Source organism: Folsomia candida, unplaced genomic scaffold, assembly GCF_002217175.1.
Source record: "Folsomia candida strain VU population unplaced genomic scaffold, ASM221717v1 Fcan01_Sc018, whole genome shotgun sequence".
Taxonomy (NCBI): domain Eukaryota; kingdom Metazoa; phylum Arthropoda; class Collembola; order Entomobryomorpha; family Isotomidae; genus Folsomia; species Folsomia candida.
Genome location: NW_019091210.1, coordinates 1,896,228 through 1,918,447, shown reverse-complemented (window position 1 = coordinate 1,918,447; position 22,220 = coordinate 1,896,228). Strand labels below are relative to the sequence as shown.

At 37.4% G+C, this 22,220-nt stretch overlaps 2 protein-coding genes across 2 annotated transcripts; both read right to left on the bottom strand.

Moving 5' to 3' along the window:
- Positions 1-6,021: 6,021 nt before the first annotated feature.
- On the bottom strand, positions 6,022-11,292 carry LOC110857450 (copper methylamine oxidase). Its single transcript, XM_022106046.2, has 8 exons — positions 10,993-11,292; positions 10,215-10,665; positions 10,025-10,122; positions 9,674-9,947; positions 9,443-9,584; positions 8,799-9,315; positions 7,235-7,679; positions 6,022-6,727 (listed from the first exon to the last, which is right to left on the bottom strand). The coding sequence occupies exons 1-8, from the start codon at positions 11,114-11,116 to the stop codon at positions 6,640-6,642; spliced, it is 2,139 nt and encodes a 712-aa protein (XP_021961738.2). The 5' UTR covers positions 11,117-11,292; the 3' UTR covers positions 6,022-6,639.
- A 445-nt stretch (positions 11,293-11,737) lies between these two features.
- Positions 11,738-17,220, bottom strand: LOC110857449 (endothelial lipase). The gene is made up of 7 exons (XM_022106045.2): positions 17,084-17,220; positions 16,209-16,502; positions 15,345-15,488; positions 14,758-14,971; positions 12,862-12,941; positions 12,674-12,791; positions 11,738-12,598 (listed from the first exon to the last, which is right to left on the bottom strand). Exons 1-6 carry the CDS (start codon positions 17,100-17,102, stop codon positions 12,787-12,789), a joined length of 756 nt encoding a protein of 251 aa, XP_021961737.2. The 5' UTR covers positions 17,103-17,220; the 3' UTR covers positions 11,738-12,598; positions 12,674-12,786.
- Positions 17,221-22,220: the final 5,000 nt, after the last annotated feature.

Sequence of the window (22,220 nt, the reverse complement as noted above, 5' to 3'; positions counted from 1 at the left end):
GGGTTGATGTCTCTTGTCCAAACAATGGTCCAATTCACGGCACACTTTTACAGGCTTACTCCGTCCAGACTGGCACTGGGCAGTGGAGACTTACTGCTATTATTAACTGATGAATTGACCTTTTCACTTCACAACAATAACACTGATCTACTTCAGTTTATCAAGTGTTGAACAGGAAACAGTTCTTCTCGTTGTGAGACTTTAACAGACTCTGAGACTGGGGCACTTTTGAGACACTCAATGAGGCAGGTTGAGACCAACAATATGAATCATACAAACTAACGGCTTTGCTACCATGAAAGTAAAAATGATCTCGCTGGAAGATATTTTTAGACTGATGGTGATTTTTATTAAACAACTTGGTTTTAAGGTTTTGACAGTACATAGGAGACATTCATACATATGTAATAATATGTGGTCAGAAGTGACCATACAAACTACGCAGAGTTATGCTCAAACGAAGTGTCCCTTCTAATGAGGCATAAAAACAAAAGGACCCTTTTAATCCCTTGTCCTGGGAAAAAGGTTGGAAAATGCTCAGCCCTCATAAAAGTCGACAAACTTAAAAATTGATAAATATGGAAAACTTTGTTAACATGCATATTTTAACACCAACTTCTTCCACTTTTCCGTCACCTTAACCGAAATTGAGTACACAAACCCAACAGCGGCAAGATCAATTGCTATCGTTAGGGCAAAATCCATTAGAAGAATGACAAAGAACGACAACCCTGCCAGCGAAATTACTCCGTGGAGTCGGATGATGACGTAAAGGGCGAAAACTATCCCGATCGAGGGCACCGCGTAAAGCCCGGGAATGAGTAAATCCTTAAACATGAGGTTCATCTGGGTGACCAAAATACGACATTGAGTGTACGCACGGAAGGATTTGATTACTTGAGTTTCTCTTTGTCGCTGCTTGTCACAACGAAACATCAATTTTCTAGATGGATGTACATAAGAAACAAATTTTACCATGACAATAATCAAAACTGCAAATAGATCGAAAATATAACAAATTAATAATTTAATCATTAACAAAAGTTTTTCCACATTTGCGGCATGTCGCAGAACTTGAAGTTTAAACCTTGAGGTTTTAATTGAGAAAGTTTCCAGGAAGAGTGACTGTTTCTATAAGTTTTTTTTACAACCAATCGTGCCACATGAAATAAGATTTTGATATCAGTACGGCCATTCGCTACTAGTTTTTTTTTTATTTTATGGTTGAAACCTTGACTCGAAAATTTGGTTACTTTTTCGTGATAGAAACCAGAAGTTTTCAGCGAATTACAGAGCGATAGCCATGTTTAAAACCTATACATATAAGTATTCTTACCCGGACATTACAGAAAGATATTCCTGTAAAGATATTCCAATGCATAAAAGATAACTGGCAATGATTAGCCCAGAGGGTGGCGCTGCGTGAAAATACATCCCTGCATCAATTAGCAGGTAAATCACTCCGAGAAAGTCGATTGGTCCCGGTGATTCCTGATTTAAGCAGGCAGATCGCATCGATCCAATGTAAGGTGGAGTACAAGGTGCGAAATATAATTGGATTCCCACCACGAATCCCATCGAGACGCAGGATGCGTTTGCAAAGACAAATACCACTTTTGCATACGTGACACCATTTCGAATCTTGTCACTCAAGTTGTCGAAACCTAAATATGAGATGGCAAAATTAATTTTTGAACACGATTATAATGCTTTCACCCTGACAAAGATTATAGTTTTTCCAGTTAGAAATACGATTTAGTTCTATACTTAAGTCCAAGGAAACCTACATAACTTTTACGAATAATTTTACAGGTACCCACAAGATTATATTTATGCTGAGGGTTATATTTATTGCTCGCCTTGCATAATTTTTAAAAATACTAGGCATGAGATCCGCTAATTTTAAAAGTATTAAAATTGTTGCAAACTTGATAACTTTTTTTGATATGGGCCTAGAATGAATACGAACATATGTAAATTCCCCATTTTGCTACACTACTGCGGATAAAATATGTTTAGATGTCAGAAAAAAATATGTTTTATCGTATTGCATTATTAAACAACATTAATGTTTTTTAGAAGCTCACTACCTTTTCAGCAAGTTCCTTTCAAACTGTAGAAATCCATTGAGCAGGCAGAGCCCCTCGTCTTCCCAGATGAAAAATGTTAATCGACAAACTCCGGCCGTGAAGTATGCAAATATAATATCAGCGCCTATCAGCACGTTCTGAAGTGTGATTTTACTTCTATTAAGAAGCAAATGTACGCACATAATGAACAGATAACCCAAGTTGGATAGCAAGGTCGTAGTATAAACTCGATTCTGCTTGGGTCCAATTAGTTGAAAGGATTCCGATTTTTCATCGTATTTGTAGGGAATACAAAAACTAAGGTTGCACAATTTTATGGGGTACACCCAATACCAGAAGTAGGATTGTCCCTTCGACAACATTTCGAACAAATGGAAACTTGCCAGTGGACAATGTGCTCAAATTTAGACACCGTTTCTCACAGACTTAAAATTTCTAGAAAAAATGGAAATGAGCCGTGAAATTAGTGCTTTACGTTATATGGTACATATTCATACAGGTTTGAACTTTTACAGAAATTGAGAATTCTGGTCAACTACGCCACTGTCAGTCTAAGGAGAATTTGTATTTATATGTATGTACATACATATGAATATCTACATATACCTAGAGACCTAGACATTTGTACCATGCGAAGATACAATCTTCACCATTTGCATAAGATTCAACACCTGTAATTTAATATTCACTAACAAATTAGTGAGGCAATTCATACTTGCTAACCTTGTAAAACCCGTAAATTCGGTAAACTTATAAACTTTTACAAAATTCTACAAATACTTTGAAGTTATGTAGCTAACAAATTTCTGCAATTTTACTCTTATCAAGGGCGTGAATTTTTAGTAATTCCCTCATGTTGCTAAACTGTTGCGACCATAATATTCTTAGGCGCCAAAAACAAAACCATGTTTTATTTTACTGCATTATTAAACAAAATTAATGCCTTTTTTAAAAGCTCACTAACTTCTCAGCAAGTTCCTTTCGAATTGTAGAAATCCATTGAGCAGAGATAACCCCTCGTCCTCCAAGATGAAAAAGGTTAATCGACAAACTCCCGCCGTGAAATAGGCAAATATAATGTCGGCGCCTATTAGCACGTTCTGAAGTGTGATTTTGCTTCTATTAAGAAGTAAATGTGCGCACATAAGAAACAGATAAACCACATTGGATAGCAGGGTCGCTTTATAAATTCGATTCGCCTTGGGCCCAATTAGTTGAAAGGATTCCGTTTTTTCATCATATTTGTAGGGAATACAGAAACTTAGGTTGCACAATTTCATGGGGTACACCCAATACCAGAAGTAGGATTGTCCTTTCGAAAGCATTGTTAAATTCTGGCATGAAAATCCGAGTGTTCTGATTACCTATATTTATAACAGTCCAACTGTAGCACAAATTATTGTGTAGGAGTTACCTCACTTTTTATCCACCAGTCACCGCGGAGGCGTGGGGCAATGGCCCCCACGGTTATTCGATGTCGAATGTGGATCTTATTCTACAGTGTCGGACAGATGTCTACGTCCACATAGTCGCGTCAATTTCATTTTCAAATTGTCACTGAACTACTGAACCAATTTTCATCATTGATATATCAAATTCTCACAAATTTAACGTAATTTCATAAAACATATGAGTTATTTCTGAAAATTCTGGGAAAACTGAGAATCATAGTGCAGAGCGAGAGAGGATGAAATTTGAGCGGACAAAAGTCTACGTCCACTTCACTTTAATTGTCAACAACAAAAATCTCTCCAATTTATAAAATCAGGTAACTTAATAAATCTATCAATAACATATGCCGCATTAATTTTTAAATAATTTTCTTCCAGAAAAATATGATGGCGTCGACACGCAAGGAAATTCCTATCGCTATTCGAGATCTTGTCATTCAGGACTGGAAGGGTGGACAAAAAGGGGGCTGTCGCAGAGACAAATATGGACCAAGTATAAATTAGCAAGGACAACCATCCAGACAATCATTAAGAACTTTAAAGCTAATGGTTCAGTCCAAAACAAGGTCAGAAGTGGTCGAAAACCGATTTTGGCTCACCGAGAAGTACGCCACGTGCTCAACAAAGTCAACGTTACACCCTCACTTAGTGCTCCAAAGCTATCTACCGAGATCAAGGAGATGTTCGACAAACAAGTTAGTCCTAGGACCATCCAAAGAACACTGAACAAGGGAAATTTGAAATCCCACAGAGCAGTCCGGAAGCCTCTTATTGTACCGAGGAATGCAACCAAACGAGTGAAGTTTGCCAGAGACCACATTTCCAAGCCACAAACATTCTGGGACATATTTTATGGACTGACGAGTCAAAGTTCAATGTCTGTGGGTCAGATGGGCGTCGTAGAGTGTGGAGGTATCCAAAAGAAGCTTTGAATCCAAAAAATCTCAACCCCACAGTTAAGCACGGCGGCGGGTCGGTAATGGTGTGGGGATGCATGGCTTCAAGTGGGGCAGGAAAAATGGAATTTATTGACGGAATTATGGACCAATACAAGTACCAGGGAATACTTGACCGTAATATCCAGGAATCTGTTCGAAAACTTGGACTTGGACGACGATTTGTCTTCCAACAAGACAACGATCCGAAACACTCTGCCAAGTCCACCATGGAATACTTCAAGAAAAAAAAATTCCGAAGCTAGAATGGCCTCCCCAATCTCCAGACTTGAATCCCATTGAGCATCTGTGGGACCACATTGAAAGAGAAATAAGAAAACAATCTTTTTCAGGAATTCCGGGCCTTAAATCCAGAATTCGTGAAGTTTGGGAAACCATTTCTGAAGATGTGACCAAGAATTTGGTAAACTCTATGACTCGACGCCTTGAAGCCGTCCTTAAAGCGAACGGAGGCCCAACCAAATATTAAAAATTAATTGTTATAACATTCCTTATAAATTACAGTTTTTTTTGTATGTTTTCTCTTACTGGACGTTGACTTTTGTCCATCCAATTGTTTTCATTTTGAATTAAAATACATCTCTGGCCTAAAATAAATTTTTTAGCGGAAAACTAATAATGTGCTATGAAATTACGTTAAATTTGTGAGAATTTGATATATCAATGATGAAAATTGGTTCAGTAGTTCAGTGACAATTTGAAAATGAAATTGACGCGACTATGTGGACGTAGACATCTGTCCGACACTGTATGTGACATACATTAACCCCGTCTCTTCCCTATCCCATAATGTTAATGTCCCCACTGTTTCCCCGGCCACTGCACTGTATCCAATTAGACCCAACATAAATGTTGCCCTTGTCTTTAATTTACTTGGGATGATTTTGTACACAAAGTTGAAAATGTCGGATCAAAATAGCGACTAATAGTCGTTCCTTTGACGTAATCTTGAACCCCGGGTGGGTAAATATTTACTTGCATACATACGTGGGTCAATAACAGCTTATAGTTATGTAACTATATTTAATCGGTGGCATTTACTAACTGTCAATAGGAGTTAATTACTGTTTACTGAAGTTCATTCAAGTTTCGCGAATCGTCAGAATACTCATCAATGGCCTCCTAGCCTAGGATAAATATGCTTTCAAATTTCGACCAGACTAGTGTCAACCGATCACCAATTTAATTACTGTAAAATTTGCACAAGACACGACCCGCAAAGGTACGTCATGGTCATTTACGTAAAACGTGTACTTATCCTTAGAAAGTGCGCAGTAAATAAGTACCCAAAATGGTAGCTTATCAATATTTTGCGGTTTTTCGTAAACAATAGGCACATTTAGTTCTGCGATTTTCGTAAATGTATATGTATCCGCCCCCTGATTCTTACAAACTATTTCAGCTCGTATATTGGAGAAATCAGTTGGCATTGTGGGGATACAGGAACACGTCATGGAGACGGAAGAAAGTGTGGCTGGCATTTCCGATGACGATACTTGTTCTGATATTGATGTGTGCGGAATCGAGGATGATGACCGTAATATTTGGTCAATATTTTATTCTAAAAATTTTATCGTCAATTTCACATGAATAATTTATGAAAATCTCAAAATATTTTGTTAACCGGTTATGGTAGATCTATTTTTGTAATAGTTCTCGCGCAATACAATTTGTTTCCGTATGCAAACAGGATTTTTAAATATTGCTCATATTAATTGGTTAATTACTTAAAATAAATTAAAAGTGTTCAAATAAAACTGTGGATTGTGTAAGGTGTAAAAAAATCTCTGGTACATATTACATAAACATTTCTAATGTAGTTTCCAAAATACCTCTTCCAACATTAGTGTTTCGACAATGCTGCATACAAGTCTCTCGTAGATTTTTTACAGGATATCCATTAACGTTTTTTTTTACTTAATTGTAACAATTTCTTAGAACGCTTGCTAAACGAGGTATTGATTACACAGTGCACACTAAAATCGTTGCTAAATGTGTCTCGAAAACATATAGGTAAAGAAATATGTATGTACCAACTGGATTAGGACTTTGCCGAAATAATTAGCAATGTTCGCTTTATTACAAATATAGCAAAATTTGTGATTTGCTGTAATGTAATATATAATTGTATTTAGTACTTTGCTAAGATTGAATATGGAGGAAAGAAGGGACATCCAGGGCTGGGTTTTCTAAGAAAAAGTTGACCGGCTTCAACCAAAATCCTGCAGACCTGTAATAAAATGAGGATCGGTTTTAAACAAGCTTTTCATCCACTGCATGCCATGTAAAATGTTGCGCATTTTGCAGGTTCATGCAATAAAATCTGTCCTTCTTAAAACCGATCTGTATTTAGGGTACTGGTTCCCGTGATAACTTTTGCATATCTTGGAAATTGAGAATGTAATAACCAACAACCAGACAAGTCTTGAGATTTCGCAAAACGTTACGTGGAAAACTATTTATGTGATTTTAGACGGTGAGAATCTTTTTAGCAACAGCGATTTCAAAATAGAAATTACGGAAATAGGTGGAAATTTTTGAAATCCTGTATTGCGAATCCACTTTTCCAAAACCCATTTTTTTGCACTGGCGCTGGGAAAATTTGCTAATTAAATAAATTTTTAAGCTTTATAAATGAAATGTTCTCGTGAGTACGCCCAATTTCATATTAAACTCGCAAGACCAACGTATCAAAAATTACAACCAGGTTCACAAACAATTTAAAAAATTAACTCACTCTGTCGACATGACAGAAAAGTCCTCCACCCGCGGGATGTGGGTAAGTCCGAACACGTGCCATAAAACTAGATCAGTCTCGACGAGGCTTGCATTTGGCGCGGCCGCGACCCAGGCAGGAAGACCGGAATTGTTTAGATACACCCCACCCGCGAACAACTGATCTTCCGCGTACGGCGTAACCCACACCGTGTGGTCGACGAAGCCGCATTTCGGATGGATCGGACTGTCCCTTTGCATCATGAGGTAGATCGGATTTTCTGCGACGAGACGGTATCCCATTGGGGTATGGGAAAAGGGGTGGAGTCGCGACAAGTTCCCGTAAATGTGCCAGGATCGCGCGCGCTCTTGATTTGCGCAGGCGTGAGCTTGAGAAGATGTCTTTAACAAGGTGTTGACGGCACGAAATCCGTTTCCGTACGGATTTTGCGGTGATCCAGTCGGACCTGAGGGAATTATAATGTGTACATTTTACTGTGTTTCGTTCCTTTGCATAACAATAAATATTTGCATGACGTCGAAAATATAACTATTCACATACAATTATAGAAAGATTTCAAATATTTATATGCATTAGAAAATTTAAAACGGGTACAGATAAGATTATGCATATCTTTCAGGGTTTTACCGTGGGGAAAATAGGGTGGGGAAAATGGGTGGGTAAAATGGGTTTTAGCCACCCACCCCAAAGCCCCGCAAGTGGGGAAAATGGACAAAATGGGGAAAACACGTTTTTGGGGCAAAATGATTCACCTTTTCACTCCCAACTTAAAAGATAAAGTAATTCATCGTATCAAATAACACGAGAGCACTGAAAAATTATAAAAAACATAGATAATTACTGGCTGTCTCTGTATTCCTTTCTTCGAAATTGTTTGCATTTACTTCTTCATGGGTAAGGTTATATTAGGTGGTTGATTCATATTGGCTATCAACATCATGATCTAATGACAAAAGATAAATTGTTATCCGTTATGAGAGATTAAAATAAATGTAAATTGTTAGGATATTTCGTTTTTATCCAGAATTTACCCAGAGTGTAATTTTATTTTTACTAAACTGGCAATTTTCAACCTAATTATTGAACGGTAAAATAAAAAATCGAGTGGTTTATTTAATAAACAATAAGAACAGAACAAAACAAGGAAAATAAACTACCCCCAATGGTGGTGGTGGTGGCCAACCACCTCAGTATAACCCTTCATACCCATTTTCCCCATTTTTTCCATTTTACCCACTGGGCTGGGGATTAAGCTCAAAAGGTGGGTAAAGTAAAACCCTGATATCTTTAAACGCAAAAACTGCTTTTCTACATAGTTTCATAAAGCTGCATGCAATTTACAAATTTGTAAACTTTTTAAACAGTCAAAAAAAACATGGTCTCGATTTTAGAATCTAACATTAAAAACAAAATTTCTTTGCCGTGAATTTTAAAGGCCCAAACTTTACCACTTATTTTTTAGTAGGGTTCATTCCATTAAAAAAACTGGTATATCAAGAAGACCAAAAATATGCAAGGATTAAAAAAAACATGAAATCAGATGCAAAAGACGTCATTTCCTCACCATCCGGAACCACGTCCACCATCGCGACACTGTTCTCATTCCCATCGATCTCCGTATCAATCCTAACTGCGAAAAAGTGTTGATGATTCTGCGCCAAAATTCCGGGCGTGTGGGTGAGCAAGGTGCCATGGATGGGCGTTTCTGGCCGATCAGTCCCCAAGTTCGAAACGAAGGTCGGATTATCAATTCCGTGAAGGTTAACTTCCATCCGGATGGACGCGTCGAGATGAAAAATCCACTTCCACTCGTAGTCATAGTTTCCGAGGCCGGACGTGAAGCTGATGACGAGGCGCTGATTACGCACGACGTAAGCGCGCCGATCGCGTGGGTTATATTTCTTCATAAGTGGACCTATGTCGTCCTCGTACATGCAAACGGCGGCGGGAATGGTGACCGGGAGGCCGGCTTTGTTGGACACGGTCATGTCGAAAAAGTGGATCGAGCCTGCCTTACAATCAGCCGTGGGGCGGATTTGATGCGTAGATTGACCAACGCCGTACTGACCGGCGTCGAAAGCCTGGGGATAGTGAGATGCATGAATTTTAGCGATTTTTTTAAATTGGGCGGTTTTGATTTCAATGTGACTTCAATCATGTTATTTAAGCGGGAAAATTGTAATATTCAAATCAGTATGTTATTTCTACCATTTTTCGATGGAATGGTGGTCGCGGGTCGCCATAAGCGACGAAGAGCTCAGATAAGGCGGCGCGATATATCAGCGGTCGCACGTGACCTTTGTCATTATAGTTTATGTTGTGGAGGACGAGACCTTCGCGGGAGTTGAATCTGAGTTCAAATTTATAGAAACTTTATGACTAAGAAGTCTATGAAAAATTGTAATTTATGCAAAATGGAAATTTATGCGAAGGTCATACCCGACTCTGAACTTCCACTTTTGCCATTCGACTTGATACCCGTTGACTTTGTAGGATGGCCCGCCACTCTGGCTGACCGTCGTGGGGCGGAGGTTTTTGCGGAAAGAGTCGGCGGGAAGGAGGGTGGGGTCATAATTGGCCATCATGAAGGGCGCCGACGTGTCGCCGAAAGGTGCCGAGCTAGGTTGGAAGCCAAGAGTTGTAGGAAGGTCTTCAATCGCAAGCATGGTCTTAGCTAGTATATCAACGATGGCGACGAATCCGAGGGGGTGTGCTAAACAAATATAGGTAGCCCGCGAAATTAGAAATCTCCCGCCAGAAATGTTAAAACATATGTGAGTAATCAGTTACCATAGTGGTTATCGTTTCGGACGTTTTGAAAACTGAAGAAGACCTGGACAACCCGTTTCTCAAGATATTCGGGACGATCGCCGAGGTACCCGAAATCCCTAAGAATCGAGTTAAGCGGATATTTCAATTGCTTTAATACATACATTATCACTATGCGGTAACAAAATTCATTATTAAAACATATTGTTACCAGTAGAGCGGAGCGACCATGGACAAGTTGGTCAATCCTATAGCCGCCAATCTCAACTGGACCTGCGGGTCCGCCAAAAGGACCGCGTTAATGTCCGGATCTTCATCGATCGCGTACATTGGCTGCGTTCCAGGGTCAAGTTTGACCACGGAAGTGACCTTTTTTCGCGTTAAGTCGACCACGACCTCGTATCCTGTCTCAGTCACGGGGTCCATCACGTTGGCGAAGGCGTGTCGCGTGATGAAATGGGGAGGAGTAGCATCGTCCAGAAAGGCGTTTAACAGGAGAGATTTCGCGGGTTCTTTTAGCGTCACGGTGGAAAAATAGAGCACGGGGTGGGACGAGACAAAATATGATCGGATTAGTTTGGACGCTAACGCGATTTCCGTAGGGGACAATGGGTCGAGGGGATGATTTTTAGCTGCGGTGGAATATTGGGATGACGAAGTTGCTATAAATTAAAATTCCCATAGGTTTAAGTACATATATGCTCAAATTAACAATTTTCTTTAATAATGAAGGTATTCATAATTATGCTGATATCGTAAATTAGTAGGGAAAAAAGAAAGGGTCAGGCAAGCCTCGTTAAAATCGTAAGATTATTTCGTTACGTGATTTTTGATAACAATTTTTTTAACGACGCATACGAAATCTCGTAACCGTCGTAACTTAGGTACATACATACACAATTTACGATACCAAAAATATTAAGGATATGAAGGAGCAATGAATTAATAATTTAGTTTGTTAATAATAAACGACACTGAGAATTTATTACCTTGATTTGTATCTGTTGTATACGATGGGTTAACCGCGTTGGCTGTCGGTGTTTGTAATATTATCAAGAGAAATAACAAACTTAAAACTGTGCCGAAAAGTAGTAATATTTTAGAGTTTCCCATATTTGCTGAAAATCTGACCTTCCAGCCACAAATTGCTAATATCCGTCCGAACAAATCGAGACAATTTGGCGAAATGAAGCCCAACTTGAGAGATGAGACAACACGAAATGAAATTTTGTCGCGATAAATGGGTTACCTTTTCCTGGAAGTAATATTGAAGGATTAAAACACGATGCTTTAAGAACCCAGCTTCCTGGAAAATGATAGTTTTAGCATGTATATATATATATATATACATATGTATGCATGCAGTGGTCAGCATTTTGCTGCATTAACTTCGTAAATGAAATGCCAAACACCCGAAAAAATGCTTACCTAGCAAGAAAAGGGTTGACTGAGATATCTGTGTTTTAACTTGATCAACGAACACTCATTCCGTGTTTGTTGAATCCTTACACGTACATACATACATATTTATTTACACAAATAACACATTGTGCAAGGTTCGTTGATCTTGGTATGCAAATACATATATATGTAAGTAAGAATATGATGATGTCTCTTTTCTTCATTGGGCGTACTCAGGTCAATGCAGTGTAATAATTAAATAATCTTGTATTATCTTTGGTATAAATATTTCAATAAATTATATATTTTTAAAATCTATGTACATGTGCTAAAAACACGCACTACAAATTTAAGTCAAGATAACTTCAGAATACGTTTTTCTAAATTCATTATACATAGATAAATAAATATATTACAGGTACAAAATGAGCCAAAAGTACAAGCTCTTTTCGCGTCGATTTCACCGAATTTCCCAGAAAAATCCAAAATTTATTTTTGGGTAGAAACATAATATACCCTAGGTATTTTCGAATTATATGCAACCACCCCCCCTTCAAACATTGTTAAAGGAAATTGTGAAAAATGATAAAGTCAATGTACGCTCGGCACTAAAAGAATAAGACCCCAACTTGCATTTGCAATTTGACTTCCCCCTGGAATACGAACATTTTGATGCATCAAGAGTTTCAAAATTCGAAAATTGGCGGTTTTTTTGCATACACATAAATCCTTAAAAAAGTCATGGTCCCAGCCATTTCTCGGCTGACAACCTGATGCCAGAATTTTCTCCTTATGAAGGGCTACATTTTCAGCTTTTGTTGCCCGACGAGAAATGGGTGGGACCGTGAGATTTTTGGGGTCCAAGTTTCTAAGGGAGGGGCTTATACGGCAAGTGCCGTAACAAACGAGGGCTAATGATATACCAACATTTAAGTTTTTTTGTATTTTAATAAGACAACATTTAAGTAGCCCAGTATGGTTAATTAAATAAGACGCATGATTGAGTGAGTGCGACAAAGTTAGACGGATACGGCACTGACGCGCGATGGTTGTGGATACCCACCAGAACCCGAATCTCACTCTGCCTCACGCTAAATATGGAAAAGAGTTTTGTAGTACACTTGGTGTGGTTTTCATCTACATTCATTTTACATATATTGAGGGTACTTGTTATTTCTTCGTGTCCTTAGAATCCTAAAAGCAAACAAGGCATCAGGTTTCGTAAAAATTGGAAGCGTAGTAACGTGATTTTCGATGACAAAATCTTACGACGTTTAAAGTTCGTTAGTTATCTTCAGACGATGTCAATATACATACGTCACAAAGTTATTCGTTCTCGAAGAACAACAAACCGTTCGAAACATTGGACTCCTCTTAACCACTCAACCTACAATTTGAACAACATTAGATGAGTACCCTTATATCTCCACCGTTTTCTCGTATTTACATTTCCTTACCAATTAGCTTATCAAAACCAAAACTACATTCACAAGTCACATTGAATTTTGGCGTTGTAACGTAAAATTTCCCTCTTGCCCTAGAAAGGAAGATTTAAAAATGTTGAGTTACTTATCTACTCTACTATTTACAAGACTTATCCCAGCGAATCCTTTAAGCAGCTAAATATTTTGCCTGCAATTGGTAACCGTTTCTGTAACACAGCTCAACGTCGATATCTATCGGCGGCGAAAAATGTACATACTTTTGACATTTCTAATAACGTCAAAATTCGAAAAAAATTCTCAAAAGTATTTGTCTTCCCAACCAAAAATAAACCCTCCAAAACAAAAATTTTGATATTTTTGACCATTTTAGCTTTTTAATTCCATGAAATCATTTTTTTTACCCGGCGACGCGCCGGATATTTTTCCGCGGGCGGCGCGCCGCCCATTTTTCTCGGTTCCGGCGGCGCCTCAAATAGAGATCCCGTACTATATAGATGGAGAACTTTGACCTAAAAATGGTCAAAAAATGATTCTAGTAATCTCAAATTTTGGTTTAATATCCTAAATATATCCAGCCACAGATATTCGCGAACAAAGAAGACTGATATCCATTGTCCATCTAGTACTTAACCTTTTTCTTCACGCCCGCTATTACTGCTTTTTCGGAAGACTTTGCAACTTAAAGGGTAATTATCTCCTACCTGAATTGAAATTTTCTTAAAGGTTCGGCTGTTTTACAAAGCTGGGAGTATGTCTTCTTATATATAGCCCAAATTTTTTTATTGCGTGAAGATAAGGGTTGAATGTGAGGTTTTCATTTTTCAACGTCAAACTGAATTTTTTTTCAATTTCTTCCTTGATAGTCATTGCATTATGGATTGGTCCAAGGTCGGTCCAAAAGATTACATGTTATATTTTCTGATACTCCTTGATGAAAGGAATCAGACGGTCTATCTCACATTTCCGAAAACAAACCTGTGCCTGCATACAACCCTTTTGAACTGAGGGGTCCGAAACATGCCCAAATTTATCCAACACCTGCCAAACATGAAATTTCTTGAGAAATTTCGAAGAACATTTTAATTTCTTTTCGGTTTTCAGTTGAGAGATATATTTCCCACAAAAAAATGCCTTCCCGGAGTTTCTGTCACGTTTTTGAAGCCGTAAGACTCGTCCCCAATGACCAACTATTTTGGTGAAATTTTGTTGTAAAGCTTGGGAGGGCTTGCGTTCACCATTTGTTCTTGACCTTCCGTATGCTTTGCCGCAGATTTCTTTGAATACGCTTTGACCCATAACTTATGAGCCTCCATATGATGCGCCTAGTCTGGATTAATCTTCAACTTCATGGTCGAATTAGGCACAAACGTGGATCCGTACTTTCCAAAAATAAATTTAATCGTTTTTCATTTTCAAGGGGTCAATATGATGGTTTTTTCTTGTTGCGCGTATTTGAAGTTGATATTTTCGGATTCGCCATACTTTTTTATATATGTCCTAATTTTTGCACGGCCACACCTCTCTTTGTTGAAATTTAGTCAAGCCTTCTTCGAGTCTTTGTCGCTCAGATTTTGGTACTTACAAAAAACTCGTTTCCCGACTTCCTCGCTTTGAAGTTGCGTACGAAATTTGTTTCTCAAGGAAAGCTTATGAACTTTTGAGGACACGTGGTCAGATATATTTGACATATTATACCAAAATTTGAGATTTCAAGAATCATTTTTTAACCATTTTTAGGTCAAAGTTTTCCATCGCCACTATATAGTACGGGATCTCTAAAATCAGTAGCGTTTGGCTCTGTTCTGTAATAGCGAACATTCTCGAACGATTTCGTTCAGGTTTTCTTACGATTTTCTAGGCGCGTCTACTATTTACCGTAATTTTGTGTAATATCAGTTCTGAACTCACTCAGAGGAACAGTAGGGCCCAACGTAGGTCGGATTTTGGCACGGGCTTAAGCAGTTCGATGTAGTGACTGGATTCCAATTGAAGAGTGGTAGTAGGCACGAACACGCGATGAATGGTGTCGTAATAGAAGCAGCGTATAAATCGACGGAATACCCATGACTGCACGTACCCACTGGACCATCTGGACATCCAGGTTGAGTTATACCGCCATTCGCTACATAGATGCAAACAGGCAATGCTATTTAGTTTTCTTTGTGCCAATTATTTCATTATTTAAAATTACAAATTATTTAAATGAGTGTGGAATTATAAACTCCGGTTTGAGTTTTTCTCCTCATCACTCCTTGCATTTACAAAGCATGAGCATGATTTTTTTCAGTAAACCTCAAATTTTACAGCTAATTATAAATGGATTAATCCATTTTGGTTTAAATTTATTCCTAATTTCGTGCTTTACAATTGAAAGGCTCGAAATTTCCATGAACACAAAGAATTATCTTAGATATGAACATAAAGATCCAGTTCGGACTTCCAACAGCACTGCCTTATTTAACCTCATGAATTATTAGTTAAGCTTATTTACGTACCATAAAAATTTGCTAAACCATCCACCAATGTTGTCCCGTAGCCGAAAAGATTGGTGTGAATGACATCAACAAATGCAGCATCCCATTTCTCGAGCGCCCGAAAACTTATTGGCCCCTCAAACAAAGGCCCAGCTGGGTCAAGTCCTGCCAACGTGAAGGTGTGTTTTCAAATATGGAGTAGCGATTAATAGTTGTTATGCATACATTTGATAATGGGCACGATTTATGGCATGTAATGTTACTCAATTAATTATTAAATCCCTTCATGAAATAGGTCTTCCTCAGACGCAGCAAAAAATATGACTTCGAGTTTCATTCAATTTTTGCCTTATTTCTACGGGCCTTGGCAAACTACAAGCTAAGCGAACCTAATTCTAATCCAGAGGTTACATCAACTTGCAACGGGTGTGCCAGGCTTGTTCCGTCCTGATTTTTTTTGTTAATTTTTAAGTTAACACATCCACGAAATACAAGTAGCTTTTAGTTCAAAACTCAGACCAAAACCATCGATTTTTTAACTTTTGAAATAAAAAATCGCCCCATTTTCTACACCGGAATTGCTGGAAGCACAAATCTATGTATTGAATCGGCTATGGCGAGGAAGCTTTTTTATTTAATTTTTCTTAATCCCCTGTTTTTTTGAGTACTGGAGCGAGTTTTGAACAAAAAATATTTATGTTTAGTTGCTTTATTAAATTATAAATTTTCAGAAAATTCTGAATGGAACAAGCCCCAGTACTAATTTAATCCACATTTTAAGCCAATTATGTGTCAGCAAGTGACAAATTGAGCGGAATTCGAAGCCCGATTTCCCTTCCATGCTTGAGGATGACCAGTAAATAAGTATATTTTTCCCCAACTTACCCGTAATTCTGGCAATTGGCTGGCCACCATATAATTTTTTGATATGATTCCCCACTTCCCCAGATACATGACATCCCATCGAAACAGCCACCACGTGGACCAAATTTAACGACAAAACGTTATTTTGTATGAGGAAACTTATAAATTCGGCAATTCTAGCCCCCACCCGAGGTACATTCTTGACTGATTGTACGTACGCCGAAGCAACGGTGATTAATGATGACCCATTAAATTTAGTCAAGTCTCCATAGTCCACCATGATTACGTTGAGAGGAAGATTCGCGTGGAGATATGCTGCATAAAAAAAATTATGCATAAAATTAGACATATGTACATAAATCAGGGTTCGGGAAAACCCGGGGTATTACCGTGAAAACAACTTCCCCGGGGTTTTACTAGGTATTGACGGGTTTTGGGGTTGTGGGTTTTGCTCAATGTTTGGGGTGAGCTACATAATATAACTTACAATGTTACACTAATTTGTTAAATTAATGTATTTTGTGAAGAGTTACCATAAAACTAATGCAGAATATCAGGAACACCCCAAAACCACTAATATGATCAAACTCCAAGTTAAGCTGTAAATTGTGATTTTTAGGTCATAAGGAAAAATCAGAAATAAATATAGAAATTTTCGGAATACTAATCAGAGGGCTTAATTCTAGTTAGATATGTACCTGAAAATAATTGATTCTATTAATTTATCTATATGAATTTTAGATAAAATCTAGTAAAACCCCAGGAAAACCCCTGTAACATAGTAAAACCCGTTAGTTTTATTAATTTACGACCCAATAAAACCCAGCAAAACCCCAACCCATTATATCCCGGGGTCGGAATACCCTGACATGAATATTTCATATTTACATATTTACCATCTTTAACTTTGTACATGTAATAAGACGGGTCTTGAGCGAATCCATGTACAATAAAAACAGTCAAAATGTTGGGACGGAACGAACTGGAGGCAAGACTCGTGCTGTCGTTGAATTTTATCTCCTCACAGTAGGTGACATCCCTAGGGAAATTTTGAGTATTTAATATTTGCCTAAATACATACGGCCTCCGCCTTTTTCCCGATATCAAATAACAACATCAACTTGCACGCCAATATTTTCCAGGCTTGGGCAAGGTATTCATCTTACAAGGGAACATACCGAGGTGTCCAACGTGTTCGGGGCAAACAGCAATACCAAAATGATCACAGGACATGACTTATTCAACAAACTGAAGGAATTTATGTGTAAAATTAACTTTTCGTCAAGTTGTGACGAGCGTATGACCAGTGTTTCGCTTTTGCCGGCTAAAATCGTTTTTTGTTGGCCAGTGGTCAAAAGTGGTCAAAAGTGGTCGAAAATGGCCAAAATGGTAGAAAGTGGTCAAAAGTGGTCAAAAGTATTCTATTGGCTAATTGTTTGCGCGGCGGGGTTAAACAGACTCTCGGCCAGTATTATTTATTCTTTGCACAAAGAATAATCATAGTTCTTACAAAGTAATTGAAATATTCTGTAATAATTACCAATCTAATAAATTCAACGTGGACAAATGTAGTAAGTAATTTATACATTTGCTCGATACTTGAATATTTTAATTGCTCATTTAATTGGTCAATTCATAACTATTCCTGTGTCAATTATTAATGATGCAATGTGTAATTTATTGCTTATTTGTATAGTTAATAACCAATTTTAAAATTTTAGATCCAATCAAACATAGATAAGTAGCCTTCAACTTGCTCTGCTAGATCCTGATGAAATCCTGAATGTCAAATCATTAATTTATCATTATTCGTTGTCGCACAATGCTCCATTTTTGCATTTTGGCCACTTTTGGCCACTTTTGACCACTTTTGACCATTTGCCACCTATTCTGGTAAGTGGTCAAAAGCCACTTTTGGCCGCTTTTGACCGGCGGTCTGGCCAATCTGGTTTTTGCCAAGCGAAACACTGCGTATGACCATCGGGTGGCCAGCCGGAGAGTTCGGTCTCTGAACGATCACGTCGAACACATGTTGTCTTCAGAAATTTCAAATTTTTTCAAATTCCAAATATGGGTGTGGAAATAAATAGTTCGACGTGGATGTAATTGTTATGGGCATAATATATATGTATGGGTGGGGGAAATATTGGCGTGCCAGTGGGTGTGGGCAGGGTTTGAAAGAGCCAGTATTGGTACCGATATGTTTAGTCAGCTAAACTGTGAGTACCGGTACTGATACCGAGGGCTTTGTCTAGTATCGAGTACCAGGTACCGGTGCAATCGTACTGGTACCAGTACCAGTTCCTTACGAGAACCGGATTAAGTAATGGTACCAGTTCCAAAAATAAATACTGTGGGTGGTCGCAACATGTATCGCGCAACGCTGACAATTTTGCTATGGAAGAATCAATAAAGTATGGATACAAAAGGCGTTAGGACATGGTTTTGACGAATTCATACCTTAATTGCGGGATGGTTTTTAGTCGTAGAGATTTCTAACTTTTTTTATGTGAAAGCCCATGTCTCAAACTATAGGTAAGCATATCTGGCTTCCGATTTTGTGTACTCTGCGAAATGAGGCAAGGTCAAATTTGGAGAGGTGTCCTTTTTTAGTTTTCCAAACCAGTGTTCTTAAAAAATGGCGTTGAACGAAAGATTTGTTTATTAGGTCCTGATGCAAAATTCGTCTTTGCGACTATTATCAAGGGACTTAGCATGTTTTTCACTATATAAAACCACTTTTATCTCATGCTTATCTTTTTAGTCCCTTTTGTAGTCTAGCTTCATACTTGTCCTAATGGAATACTCTCGTGAACGCAACTCCTCGACTTTTAAGGCCCCCACATTTTACGACTTTGATGCTAAAAATCCCTAACGTGGTTTTTATCCAAGGTACATATAGTATATTGCACTGTAAGTACTTTTGACACAATTTTGATAAGTGGTTAAACCCCACGGACTGAGTTTTCATCAGACCTTATAAATTTTTTGGAAAAGTTCCCGTCGTTTTCGATGTCGAACTTCAGAAATAATCTAACTAACCAAAACGCAATAATTTTATTATTTTGTCACTTGTACCTTGTAGATAAAATAGTTCTGCAGTAGGGGACACAAAAAGATTAGTAAAATTTATTTTCGAAAAAAATTGATCATTAATTTTCCAAATAAGTTCACGAGTTTTTAGGATTCCGCGACAGCTGATTAGCTAGGGTCGTTCTCCAGAACTGTTTACACAAAATCTTCACTGTTTAATTTAATATTATTTGGGACACTTAGAGCTTTGCCCTCAATCTTCATTTGACCGAGTGGGTCCGCTTTCAAGGTCAGCAGGTCAATTTTCCTGTGCACGGTCCGATTTATCAATTTTCATGAAAAAGTATCAGCGACGATGGAGGCCCAACGTTATGTAATTGATGTAGATTATTTTATTATTACATGCAATGATTATCTAGGGTTGTAATATTAACAATCATTCACCTCTGACCTCATAGGTTATCATGCTATATGAGAAATTCAGTTTGGAAAGTGTTTTTTTGGCTCCTTCCAACTCTGGGGGCACTGGAGGGGGCATTTATAAAGCTATCGGCCTAAAATTTTAAATATATCTTTTTGAGAGTATTATCTTGCAACTGACCAAAAATCAGTTCAAAATTCAACTCCCCGCCAGAGATATTCACCCGCAAATTCGTCAAAACCATGTCCTAACGCCTTTTGTAATTATTTAAATTTGCTTTCATAACTACTGTTCATCCAATATTAATAGTCGCAATTTCTTGGAAAATTTTCTGAGAGGTTATTTGGTTGCTAATTGAAAAATAAATAATCTGCCAGGTAACCTTTCAGAATTTTTTGCGACTAATAATACTGGATGAACAGTAACAATGCGATGGCGTGAAGTGTAACCCTCCGATTTGGTTGGAAATTTCAATCAATATGGTCCATGTCAATACAACCAACGTTTCTTGAGGCAGCTTGTGCGATTAAAATATTTGAGGTCAAAATAGAAAAATGTGCAATTTTTAGCACAGGGAGAGAATTGAAGTTGAGCTTTCTTCCACCGCTTGACACATATAGCCTTCTTTTTCAACTGTGACCACAAATATTTTGGCAAATTCTGACCATCGCACAAACTGCCTCAAGAAACATTGGTTGTATTGATATGGACCATACTGATTTAAATTTCCAACCAAATCGGAGGGTTACACTTCACACATCGCATTGTTAGTTACGAAAGAAATTTAAGTAATTATTCAAACTTTATTAATTCTTCCATTGTAAAATTTTCCGCGTTACGCGACACTTATTTCGACCCACAGTATTTATTTTTGCATCCACAAAGCAAATGAAATGTTGTTACTCCTTACGAGGCAAGTGGGTAGAGTAGAAATTTTATTTTATTCACATCACGACTTATTTCCTGACCGTGGACAATTTCCTTGGTCAAAATGGCACAAATAGTATAAAGTATTATTGTAAAACACATATTAAATATTTAATGTGTAAGAGATCTGAATCAAATAATTGATAATTGTATGTAAACACTTTCTGCGTGTAAAACGGTTTCTAATTGTTGTTTCAAAATATACAATACGTAGGTATAAAATTATTTTGAATCAAATTAAAAAATTTAAGTGTCACATTTCAGTTCCAGAGGTATTTAGGTAATAGAATTGCACATGATTTTAAAAACGAATTGGCTTTAAATTTAGAGTAAAAAGTCGTCAGCTTGTGCAATTTTCAAGCATTTTTTTTACTCTCAGATAAATTTGGGATGAAATCGTATAAATCTCAACGAGATGAAAAACTATCAACTTGCAATTTTTTATTTCGTTCGAATCTATACGATTTCACCCCAAAATTATCTTAGAGTCCAATAATGCTTAAAACTTTAATTTTGCACAAGTTGACGATTTTTGTACTGCATTTAAGACCAACGTAGTTTCAACTCATTTAAAACTCATGTGTAACATGTGTATTTAACAATGAAAGCTAAACATGATCATAATAATGCGTGCATTTGTTGTTGTTTTTGTTTTGCTAAAACAAGTTTTTACTTGTCTTCTCTACATAGATAAATCCTTTCAAGACAAACCCGTTTATTCAATTTGATTGTAAATTTTCAATCAACAACTTTCATTTTTTTGAGACAAAGTTTCAATATAAAGACTTTGGATACACAGTTTAAACAAATTTTTATTTTGACATACAAAATTGGCATGCTGTACGTATGTAAAGTAGTGAACGACATTAATGCTGAACAAGTACGAAATAGGATAGAGTTGTACCGCCTTGGGTATTAAATTGTCTTGATTACCATGATTGGTAATAATTTTTTGTAGTGATTTTATTGCCAACAGGCCTTATTAACGCATACCTGTTTGTCTTGTAGGAAAGAAAACTGTTCATAAGTTTTTACGTGGATCAGGGATCAATTTACAAACTAATGCTAAGAATGGAGGTCTCCCAACGTATGCTCACAGATTTGGACCAAATTAATGTCATCACAAACTAAATTAGTATGAAATTTCCAGATGAAAATATCTGCAACATTTACGGAGACAATTTACATAAAAAGAGGATAAAACGCATTCCCAAGGCTGGGAAAATTTTCAGTTTCCAAATTTACTGCGCATTTTTCCCGCTTTGAATGCAAATATCTCTGTCAAACGTGCGCATTGGCAGATAGTTCCATTTGCAAATTTCATACTAATTATAATTATAATCGATTGACGCTAGTTTGGTCGAAATATGTGTGCTCACGTTGGGAGACCTCCATTGTTAGTTCTTTATTATTATTATTTTGCAACAAGATGTCCTGTTTTTTCTTGGTGTACGTATGTACATACATACGCAATTGGATGAATTATCGAAACTATTTATGGCGTGTTCCACATTTAAATTATGTATGGTCGATTAAATAGCACCCTTATTCTAGTACATACGTAATTGGAAATAATTTTGATTTTTTGAAAAGAATGTGCATTTTTTTACTCCATATGATTAGCCATATAGTATTGTAGTAGTAAATTGTGG